General features: G+C 46.0%; 1 protein-coding gene across 7 annotated transcripts in view; it reads left to right on the top strand.

Annotated features, from left to right (window-relative positions):
- The first annotated feature begins 1,261 nt into the window (after nt 1-1,261).
- Nucleotides 1,262-11,856, top strand: part of SMARCAL1 (SWI/SNF related, matrix associated, actin dependent regulator of chromatin, subfamily a like 1) — a 51,972-nt gene continuing 41,377 nt past the window's right edge. The window contains exons 1-6 of one of the 7 annotated variants that reach the window (XM_067740663.1): nt 1,262-1,557; nt 2,658-2,694; nt 3,089-3,957; nt 4,541-4,591; nt 7,735-7,980; nt 10,298-10,348. In XM_067740663.1, the coding sequence (XP_067596764.1) occupies nt 3,147-3,957; nt 4,541-4,591; nt 7,735-7,980; nt 10,298-10,348 (1,159 nt within the window). In that variant the 5' untranslated portion in view covers nt 1,262-1,557; nt 2,658-2,694; nt 3,089-3,146. Of the gene's footprint in view, nt 1,634-2,657; nt 2,695-3,088; nt 3,958-4,540; nt 4,592-7,734; nt 7,981-10,297; nt 10,349-11,856 lie in introns of all 7 variants that reach the window. The other 6 variants (XM_067740662.1, XM_067740660.1, XM_067740661.1 and 3 more) reach the window with 6 other exon arrangements.

Raw genomic sequence — 11,856 nt, 5'->3', positions numbered from 1 at the left:
ATGCCACGGAGCGGCTGGGCCCGTGAGCCATGGCCACTGAGCCTGCACGTCCGGAGACTGTGCTCCACAGCGGGAGAGGCCACAACAGTGAGAGGCCCGCATACCACACACACAAAAAAAACCAACCCGATTTACTTTTTCAAAAGTCACACAACTTCTATATGATTATTATAAGAAAATTCAAATAATTCAGAAAAATATAGATTAAAAAGGAGAGGAGTGTATCCCATCCTCCCCTGTTCCTGAACTATGAGTTTACATGCATTTATAGGTAGGATTTTTATTTTTAATGCATCGAACTATACACATTGATGTGCTTTGTTTTTCTTAACAATACATCTTGGCCATTTTTCCAAATCCTTAAGTAGAGATCTACCTCTTTGTTTTTAAATGAGCCATGTTTGAAAATAGAATAGCAACGTTTATGTGAATACTGATGACAGGGAAATATTATATTTACCACCAATATTTAATAGTGGAGTTGATTATGGAATGGAAAGGGTGTTGGTGCTCAGAAATGGGGTAAACTGACTCTGATAGTGTCAGCTTACTAATTTTCTCTCAGAAGTGTGGGTTCCAGAGTCAGAATCACAAATAGGCTAATAAGGCTTTGAAAAAGTTATCCAATAGCTGCTCAGTTTTCCTATCTGTAAAAGGGGGATACAAATACTGTGTGTTCCTTAAGGTTGTAGTGAGGATTAAATGAGATAATTCACATTAAATGCTCAACACAATGACTGATGAAGACAATGGTGATGACAACAATGACAGTGACACAATGCGAATTCTCTTTTGATCCAAGAAGGTCAGGTCGGGGTTGGAACAGCAGGTGGTGCTTAAATTGCAAGGTTATCAAATCAGGAATGGATACCCCTGGGGATACTTTTGTTAAGAGCTACCAAATCCGTCTGCCCGTCTCTCCGTATTACTATGAGATTAGCCACAGCTGCACTATCTTTGGCTTGTCAAATCAAACTCTGTGTTACTACGATGTTGTACATTTTGCACAGCTCATATTGCTTCCTTCCTGGGTGCTAATAAAAATAAGGAAGAGCAAGTAAAACAAAAACCTCCGACAACTCCTGACAGCGTGACTCCAGTTTTGGAAACAACAACCCAGGCTTTCACGGTCCGGAGCTTGCTGAAACCTTTGAGGGACTCAAGGACTACAATTCCCAGGGTGCACCATTTCAGCCCCGCCCACGACGTTGCGTCTCCTAATTCTCGCCAGGGCCCGAGTTCAAACTACAAATCCCAGAAGGCCCTGCAGCACCGCTCGGGTCTCCCGTCTGAGGTCCTTCAGTTTTTAAAGCGTAACTGGGGCCGCGTTGCCCTCTGGGAAGTGTAGTTCCTCGGGGAGCGACCACCACCACCAGCACTACCTCTGAGGCCTGGCTGCTGAAATAAGGCGAGCGAACTGAACTGGCAGCGCTCGAATAACTGGGCCTAACCGGCCACCCGGAAGAGTAACCTGGCTCGGGGCGGCCCTGGAGACGCGCCTGGCTTCGGGGTCGGGCGCTAATGTGGCTCACGTTCTAGGCCTCACCGGGTGAGAAGGTAAACTGGGAGGAAGGCGGCGGTGGCGGACGAGACCAGATGCCACCCTGGAGCGGGGAGTGGGCCAACGGAAAGGGTGAATCCAAGTGGAGATGATAGTGGTGGGAGTGGCGCTCCCATACTGCCAGGTCGGGGAGAGGCGCGCCCCCAAAATGGGGTGGAACACAGGTCTCAGCACAATGAAGAGAGGCGTCCATGTAGTGGGATGGCTTTATGGTTTGGGGCTGATCAATGGGACTTCATCCCATGGCGTCGTCTCCCCTGGCTAGTGGAGGCAGCGCACCTGGCCTTGGACCTGGAGAGTCTGGGGGCGCAGCGGAGCGCTGATTGGAAAGTTAGTCAGGAGTGTTTTACCCGGGGAGCCTGAGAACTGCAGCCGAGCTCGGGAACGATGCCTTTCCCTAACCCCTTCTTAACTGCTGGTGGTTGGAGGAAGTGGAAGGTCTCTAGGGATCGATGTTTGGAGTTTTGGTCAAAGAGAGTCCCAGCAGGAAGGAAACCTTTTTACCCTCGGGCGCTTCTCAGAGGCCCCCCCCCAACCTTGTCATATTATAAACATGGCGTGGCGTTACACTGGGTAGCGGCTCTTCAGTTCGAATCAAGCCAGAGAAATTGGTGTCCAGCGCCTGGGTCTAGAGTATTGTAAAAGTGGCTCAACTCATAGAAGAATGACCTAAGTAAATTAATTTGAAAAAATAAGTCGGGATAGGGATACAAAACAGAACATATATAATGATCCTATTTTGTAATAAATCATCAGTCTTCCAAATATTATACATGGCCTGTATCTATGGATATGGATAGAAAAAAATCAGAATTATACTGTACTCTAAACTATGAACAGTGGTTATTGATGGATACTGAGATTACACATTAATTTTACTCTTTTCTTTACATCTTTATGTAGCATCTGAATTTGTACAATGAGTGTATTACTTTTTTTTTTCCTTATTTTTCCAGAAGAGTCAGTCACTCGTTGCTCTATGGTGGTGGGTTTACCACCCGCAGATTGACTTGCCAGGAATGATAAAACGATGGTATTCGAGGGGTGGATTTAGTGTGCAGTGTATGTGACGCTAATACTTTTTTCCTTCTTCCAGGTTGGAAAGAGGCTGTTTTAGCAAGTGTCACGCCATGGTATGTGTGTGTTTTGGTCTATGTCAATCTAGTCCATTATCCTTTATAGTTTGAAATGTCGCCCTTCTCATTATCCGATGGATTTAGGTTGCACTGTATAACTTTTTGGGATCTGATAACTCATGTTGGCTGGTGGATGAGAGGGAGAAAAATATTGCAGTTGCAATACCTTTTTGGCTTTGGATTTGATCGACCTTGCTTTTTACTTTTTGTCAGAGTCATGGTTTTGGGCATATGCTACCTACTATCTGTGTGGGTATGTGTTTGATTATAAAAGAAACTTTCATATATCCTTTGGCTCCTTGTGCATTTCCTGGGACAAAAGCTTGTTAAAATCAAGGTAAGCAAATACACACATTTAATGTTTATTTCAATATTGTTTTTCCCTTCTCAGCTTTTGCCAAGTTTCCGATTAAAGACTGACATTCCTGCATGAACATTTCCCTGTTAAAATGTCCTTGCCTCTTACAGAGGAGCAGAGGAAAAAAATTGAAGAGAATCGGCAAAAGGCTCTGGCCCGTAGAGCTGAGAAATTATTAGCAGGACAGCATCAGAACACAGTCTCGGGCTCCTCCATTGCTGCCAAACCTTCCCAGTCCAAGCAGGGCCCTTCCACACACCTCCACCAGGATCCTTCTAAGTCAGGGAGCCATGGTGTCGTTTTCAAGCAACAGAATCCCAGGAGTTCATCTGATGGTGATCAGAGACCTCAAAATTCCCACAGTTTTCAACTCAGCACCTCAGAGCAGGCAAAGGGGACATGGCAGAGGCAAGAAGAGATGCCCACAGCCTGCCCGAGCCACCGCCCACCAAATCAAGTGACTCTCGCTGGGATCTCCCCTCCCTTGGCAAACAGTCCTCCAGTGGTCTCCAGCGAGCAGCTCTGGGTTTATGGGTTAGAGCAAGGTCAGATTCAGGCTTCGCACAAGACCAAATCGACACCCTTTGTTAACACAACTCATGAGCCTTTGGCCAGAGCAAAGAATTTCCAGGAGACGACAGCTTCTTCCTCTGGACAGCCTCCCAGGGATCCTGAATTAGAGGCCAGGATGGCAAGACCCTCCACCTCTGGGCAGAACGTTTCAGGGAGTGTGATGCCCAGGCCAGAAGAAAGACTACAACAGAAATCAGGGACCCCACTCCACAAAGCAGCAGGCTCCCAGCAGGGAACATGCATAAAAATCGGTGATCGTTTCCAGGTGAAGATTGGGTACAGTGAAGAGCTCATTGCAGTGTTTAAGAGTCTGCCCAGCAGACGTTACGGTAATGAGTCTTCCATCTAGTTCTTCCAGATGTTTTTTCCTACTTCTAGAGTCTCTTTAAATCTAACAGTTTCTCATAAATATGAAGAGAGTGCATTGGCACATTATATCCATCCAGCTGTTAAAACTTTTCTGTTTTATTTAGCTCACATTTCCTTTTATAATAGACGTTCCTTCAAGCAGCTGCCATGCTTGGGGGCTGCCACATGGCCACGTGGAGAATGGCTGAATAGTTCCCCTGCCAGGTGCTTTGTATGCAGTGTAGCACTTAAGCCTAAAACAGTTTTTTGTGAGAAGTAGGTGTTATTTGCATTTTAAAGGCGATGGAGCTGGCTCAGCCAGGTGACATGGCACGCCCAGGTTGGTTCTCCCAGAAGGGCAGAGCCAAAGCATTATCCTCATTTATATTTGCTGTTTGTCCTCTACGGGGATTTTGTACATCAGTAGGGGCTTTTCAGTCAACTGTTTTGAACTTAGCATTCATTCATTCATTTAACAAACCCTTATTGAATGTCCAAGTACAGCTCATACCAGCAGTCATCCACCTTATTGTGGGCAAACCAGGTACTTCTGTTTCATTTCAGATCCTGCCACCAAGACGTGGAACTTCAGCATGACCGACTACGGTGCCCTGAGTAAGTAGGCGTGTGGTCACCCCCTCATGCAGGGGGACGCTGGTATTGAAAAGTTCCTCGAGTAGCAGATACAGTCTAGCTTGTGGTTCAGATGGCTTTGGGGACGCCATCCCAGTGCTCTCCTTCCTTCTCGCCATGGCCAGCCTAATGAGGCAGGTCCTTGGGAGGAGAGCACCGGTCATATTAACAAAAGCTAGCACTTACAGAATGTGCTACATGCTAGGCTGTTCTAAGCCCCTTATCTATGCTAACTCTTTCATTCCTTATAACAGCCATTTTACAGATGGGAAAGCTGGGGTCCAGAGAGGCTCTGTAAGTAACATAGGGTCACACAGCCAATTGGTTGTACAACTGGGGTTCAAACCCAAGCCACTGACTTCAGAGTATATGTTCCCACTGGACTGCAGGCTCCAGCCATGCCAGGAAGCTGTGCCGGCCCTGCTCCCAGGAACGGTAACAGTTCAGCAGACAACACAAACCCGAGAGTGCGGAGAGCGGGTGTTGCCCAGGCTGGCTCCAGCCTGTGTCATGTCTGGTGGTGGTCAGGGCCCCTGGGCGTGCACCACTCTGTCTTCTGAGATTTTGTTGACTGTCCTACACCAAGGTTTTTGTCACCTTGTCCTAGTGCCTGAAGCCTGCACCTCTGTTAGAGTCAGCCCTGAGTGTCCCCATCTCCCGCTCTACTCTTCCCTCCCAGCAGCCATTTCTATGCCCTCTCTGTCCCCACCCGGTTCAAAAAGGGAAAAGTGGAGGATGCATGGCGAGGTTACTCCTCCACAGATTTGGGGCACGAGGTGGAATTCTCTGACATCACCAGTACAGTTTCTGGGGGTAATGGGACAGCTCCCTGCAGAACTTCCTGTTTCTCTCCTTGTCCTCTACCTTTTGAAATGTTTGACACTAGGTTTGGGGGAGCTCGCTTCTCCCATTATTTTAATCCATTTATTAGGTGTTGGGGGGAGGAGAGCCAGTGCTCTGGTTAACATTGTAGGTCTTGATACCTGGTGTTGTGTTATTGCTCATGTTAAACCAGTGATTTCCACTGTTACGAGGTTTTTTTCATGTCATGTCAATTTTATTTGTTTTGCTTTTCTTATACTTTTATATATGTATACAAAAGTAACCTACAGAGACTGTTTAAAAGTCTCTGTTTTGTTTGTTTTGTCCTCTTTTTACTCCTGTCCTCTGACCACAATGCATGGTGACTCAGATGACTAATGCTTTTGCACATTCATGTAGGTTTTCTGTGCAGTATGGTTGTTTTTGGTAATGCTCCACGTATTTTTTTTAACAGTTCATTGGGCACAAGATTCTGTCTATAGCTTTCAGGTGAATTTTGCTGATTAGGAATTGTTGAGCTCCCATGTATCCTTCTCAATGTTTTGCGTACTCAGTCTGCTCTCTACCAAGATATACCTGGAACACTCTCCCAACAACCGTGGATTTGTGCCTTAACCCTTGTTTCTTAATTTTCGGATAGTTGATGATTGCTGTGTCATCTTAGTACATGTTACTTTTTATTAATGCAACATATGAAGACTTTCAGTCTTTCTGTTATTTGTTTGGGTCCTCCTCTGAATTTTGCCTTTTTAACCCTACCACACACCCACTGGAGGTCATGTGGAAAGTATGTCAATGTGCAAAGAGGAGAAACCAGCCATCCTCCCCCACCCCCGTCTGTCCCCACCCCCGTCTGTCCCCACTCACTTAACCGCTGTCAGCATTTTAGTTTTGTTCCTTCCAGCCGTTTTTTCCTATGCATTAACATACACAGTGTTTTCTATATGTAATGTAATCTGTATCTTGCCTTTTTCACTTAATGTTCCTGCATAAAGCACTTTTATTTTAATGGTGCATGTTAAACAGTTAATTCTGGGTGATGAAAATGTGCGTGTCCATTATTGAACCACTTTGACCTCCAAAAAAATGATTTCGTACTTAATAGCGTCTTTTGTCTTTTCCAAAATTTCTTCCAAAAAACAAACTAATGGCTATATAACATTCTCCATTTTAGAATGTGTGATAGGGACTTCCCTGGTGGTCCAGTGGTTAAGACTCCGCCTTGCAATGCAGGGGGCGCGGGTTGGATCCCTGGTCAGGGAACTAAGATCCCACATGCTGCACGGTACAACCAAGGAAAAAAAAAAAAAGAATGTGTCATATACTGGGTAAATCATTTTCTTTTTGTTTAATATTCATTTGCTCCTTGTTTCCCCAGTATCAAAGCTGTAAGGAACACCTTGGTCTATAAATTTGTGTTTTTTCAACTTGTGTTAGTTGAGATAGATTCCTAGAAGTTGAATCATTATGCTCACTTTTTAGGGCTCCTGCTGTATATTGCCAAATTGTTTTCCAGAACGTTTTATTCCTATCTGATATCTATTTTTCTAATCCTGCAAGTTCGATAAGTTAAAAATGGCTTTTTATTACTCTGATTGTTTGTGGAGTTGCACGTTTCTCCAGATGTCTATTAGTCATTTTCCCCCTTTTGAATTGGTTGCCTAACTTCTTATCTTATATGGTCTTAGTATTTTTTTTTTGAAGTATGAGCTCTGTTCATATTTCTTGCAAATATCTTTATTCACTAGTTTTGCCTTTCGTTTCAGTTTGTGTTTTTTGACAGTTTAGTTCTATGTCTTCAAATCTATTAATCTATAAAATGCCTCAGTAATAGAGAAGATAAGGGTCAACACTGTACATCTGCGGCCTGATGATCCTGTGTCTCCTTCCTTGTCCTCCCAGCGGTGGACAGAACAGTGACCTGGGAACAGGGTTAAGGGGGTGATTTCTGGTGTGTTGACTTCCTTCGGTGGCTTCTCTGACATGGCCACAGAAATTATCTGATAAGTTTACTCATCCTGGTGAGATCCCTGTCCCCCCTGTTCATTTCTGAATTCTAAGTTTTTTTAAACTGGGAAACCTACGGAATAGAAGAGTTACATTCAGGAAATCCTGAAATACCTGAAGCCCCAATTAAAGCACACCTGCACACCTTCCGCATCTGCCTACACTTTTTCTCTCCCGCCTGCCCAGCGAACTTCCTCCTCACCCTGCGCCTGCCCTCCTCCTGTTCCTGCCTTAGCATTCCAGGGCCACCTAAAAGTCGCTCGGGTTGTCACCTCTGTCCTTTTCTTCTTTGGCAGTGAAAGCAGCCCAGCACCTCCAGGCTGTCACCCTGCAGCCTTTGGAAGGGGCCGAGGGCCACGTGGAGTCACCCTCTACCACCAGCAGCAGCAGAATTGCAGCCCAGACCTGCCTTCCTGTAGCTCCCTCCCTTGCCTTTGTCAAAGGGCAGTGCATACTCATCTCCCGGGCCCGCTTTGAGGCAGACATCAGCTATTCCGAAGACCTGATTGCGCTGTTTAAACAGATGGATTCCAGAAAATACGGCAAGTAGTTGGCCTCCGCCTGATTTCGAGGATGCAGAGTGGCCTGTGACCTCAGACTAGGCTGTTTTCCTCTCTTTAAATGTTCAGAAACAACTTTCTTGGTAGAGCCTTTCTAACCTTCTCCTCTTCCTGTAGAAAGATGCTCCCTAAATTGTTCCAGATTGTTGAACACATAGTGGGACCTGCTCTGTCTTTAAAGGCCTCGCAAAGAGAAGACTCCTTCCCCAGTCACCTGGGCAGTGTCTTCTTGGTAGAAGCAGGTCAGTTCCTGCTTCAGCCACTTAAACCCATTTAGTTTTATTTTGTCCTTAGTAGAGCTTGAAAAATAGGCATTTGCCATAAAAATAAATGCCTCTGGGTAGACTAAGGCGTTTTCAAACTTGAGCGTGCCTCCGAACCACCTGGAGGGGTGGGTGAATCAGATTGCCGGCCCCCACGCCCAGAATAAAAGCCGGTGCCTGGCTCCCACCCAGAGCTGCTGATTTAATCCGCTTGAGGTGGGGCCTGGGCATTGGCATTTAAAAATCTTCAGGTGAGACTGATCATCAGCCAGGATTGAAAACCACCAGCGAAAGCAAAGCAGTTTTGCTTTATGTTTTGTGAGGTTCTTCAAAAGCTGCCGCATCAGCATAGAGAGCAGAAGAATTCTGAACACCTGGGTTTCATTCTTAGCTTGGGCCGTGTTGTTTTACAAAACAGTGTGGCTTTTATGGATTTGTATTCCCATTCTTGAAATGGTTTTAGTTTTCCCTAGGCAAGTAGAAAGCAGACCTTTAAAACCTCCTGCCTTTGAGACAGTACGTGCAGGCGGCATATGGAGGAAGCCTCTGTGGAATGACTTGCCCAGTGAGCTTTCATCAAGGTCGGGGTTCCTTCAGGAGCGGGTGTTGCTGGCTGTTGCATTTTTATCCCTTAGATGGAGAGAGTTTTGACTGGTGAGAGCAGGCTGGTGAGCAGGGTTTAGGCACAATGTGCAGGGCCCAGCCTCAGTCCAGAGAGCATTGCCTCCCCTGGCCCCGCAGGTGTTCGGCTTCCGCCTGGGGTGGCCCTCAAAAGGCAAGTACCGATGACCTGTGGCCTTTGAAATCACACTCCTGACATGTTCTGCTGTTTGGGGAGGAATGAGAACAGTGAAAATATTCACATCCAACCCTGCCCAGGCCCCTAGACATAAAAACACCATCATTGGATTTTTTTCTTTTTTTTTTTTTGCCATAGCAATTATTCACAGACTTTCCCATTTGCTGCCCTGCAACTGTCAGGATCAAGCTATCGTCAGAAAGGGTCTCCTGCACTATTCCCACATCAAGAGTAGTCGGTGTGCTTTTGGTCTTTCTGTCAGATTACACCTGGGCCACCTTGCTTCTTTCCTGAAGTGGACTCAAAGTATCCATGATGCCTTTTGCCTGACTGCCTTGCTTCTTCAATGACCAGACAGAGAAGAATTCATTTTTGCTGCCCAGAAAGCACTTACTGAGTTGAAGCTTGCTTGATTTTCTCAGAAGGTCGATTGGTAGGAAAACCTAAGTAATTAGTCAATGTTGGGTACCCAGATGCTCACCCTTCTTAGTTAATATGTGTAGTTTATGCTACACCGTACTGATCAGAAGATGGAAGAATAATAATAATTTATCATTGTTTACCTTTTTTTTGAGTGCGTTGTTTGCCAGAAACTCTTTCATAAGCATTTTACATTTAAATTTTATGTAATGCTCACAAGAGCCCTGTGAGGCAGCGGCTATAGGATGCTCCTTTTTCACATGTGGAACTGAGGCACAGGGAAGTTGCATAACTTGCCCAAAGTCACACATCCAGGAAGCAGCAGACCTGGGATTTGAACATAGACCGTTTGACCACACTGACCACAAGTAGCTTGTTTTCCATGTACAACATGGAGCTAATAATGGTGCCCAGCTTATAGCATATTGAGGAACTGATGAGATGGTGCATGTGAGTCTCTTGGCACTGTGCCTGGCTTAAGGTAAGCAGTGAATAAGTGCAAGCTACAATATTATCCCCACCTTGGAGATTCAGAGTGCTTCTGACCGTCCCCAGTCCTGTGTCCCCGTAGCTCCCTTTATCACCACGCTTACAGCCCAGTGCTATCTTCATGTCTGCTTGTCTTTCCTCCCCAAATTTTGTGAAAGTCTCAATTACTGGTGCTCTCGATCTCTGTGTCCTCAGTGCCCAGCACAGGGTCAGCCACATCACCCGAGGTTCCTGGGGGTTTGTGAAAGCAGGGAATGAATGAGTAGGTGTGGTGACATTGCAGGAGGGCAGGGTGTCACGTGTGCCTATTTGTTTCTTGTCATTGCAGATGTCAAGACCAGGAAGTGGAACTTTCTCCTGGAAGAGTACAGTAAACTAAGTGAGCTGACCACCTTGCTTGCTTTATATCATGCTGTTGTTAAGCCTTAATTATGTGCCTTAAATTTAATGTATTTTGAAAGAATCACCTCCTTCCTCCCCTCCACCGTGGTAACTTCGCGTGCTTGTGTACAGGACTAGTAAAGGTGAAGTTGGTCTCGGGCAGCCATGTCCCTGTGCTCTGGGACGGCGGCTTTACAGCAGCCCAAGCAGATGCAGGGTCTCATCTTCCATCAGGGTGAGGCGCTACTAGTCAAATTCTTGAGGCCTGTGAAACCTCACACCCATCACAGAAGTATGAGAAGTGAGGGTTTGTGGATTTGGGGAATCAGAGGCAAGCTAGGATCGCTGAGCTTAGATGGAAGCTACTTTGGATTCCCTCTAAGAACAGGCTCTCTCAGCTTACTTCTAGAACAGATGGTCTGTGAAAGCTGGAGGGCCGTAGTGGTTACAGGCTTCATCATGGGCTGAGCTCTGCCAGAGGCAGAAGCCAAGGCCAGGGCGCATCAGCGTTTAATAAGCGCTTTGGAGTCTCACCAAGGGAAGGGCCATGTGTACAGATGTAACTACAAGAAGGGGAAGCCAGTTTGGGCTTATCATTTTTCTTCTCTGCTCTGCTTGGGTGGGGCAGTGAATGAATTCCAGTATGCCAGAGAAAGGGGGTGGGGTGTGGTCATAGCTCAGCCTGTCCTGGAATACCAGTCTGTTACCCATCTTCCAGACCATCGATATTCTGCAGTGGGTGTGCAGCCGGCACAATGGAGGTTCCTCCTGCCTGACCCGCTGAGAACTTTCTGGTAACAGGGTTCGGCCAGGAGAGACATGCTCCAGCTCAGTGGGGCTGGGAGTGGGGATCCACGTCATTGGCTGTCTTGCCCACCAGGCTAGGGCTTTAAGGAAGAGGGTCTCTTCCCTCTATCTCCTCCTTATGTGACTTGCTATGCAGCGTCAGGTAGGTAATTCAATATTCTGGGTCCCATGTGTCCCTTCAGTAAAAAATGGGTGTTTAATCTATATTTGCCCTACTGACAGAAAGTAAATATAAGGGAAGAGCTTTTGATTCCTTGAGGAGAGACTTGCTGCAAACTCGAGGTTAAGTTTGAATACGATGAGTTATTTAGTGTCGGCAACCACTAGCTGAAGCAGGAGGGATGGCTGACGTTGACCTGAGACCCCTTGGGTCTGCTATTTGGAACTCGTGACTTAGAGCAGATTATTTGGCCAAAGCTGAATTTTTGATGAACGGTAGGAGTGAGTTTGTCCCTCTCACCCCTTTGTCTTTCAACCACAGAAAGACATATAAATATGTGAGCTATAAAGGCTTTGACTTTTATGGAGCAACAAAAAGCAGGATATTTACAGCACTAGCAGATGAACGTAATGTTGAAAAACCATGACTTGCAACTTACATAGCGTTATATAATGGTTCCAAGTCTTGAGGGCCATAGATTCCTTGAAACCTCTGCTGAAAACAATGGATTCTTCACCCAGAAAAATGCACATAACAGC

Source organism: Pseudorca crassidens, chromosome 6 (genome assembly GCF_039906515.1).
Source record: "Pseudorca crassidens isolate mPseCra1 chromosome 6, mPseCra1.hap1, whole genome shotgun sequence".
NCBI lineage: Eukaryota > Metazoa > Chordata > Mammalia > Artiodactyla > Delphinidae > Pseudorca > Pseudorca crassidens.
The sequence above is the reverse complement of the archived record's forward strand: the minus strand, read 5'-3'. Positions and strand labels throughout refer to the sequence as shown.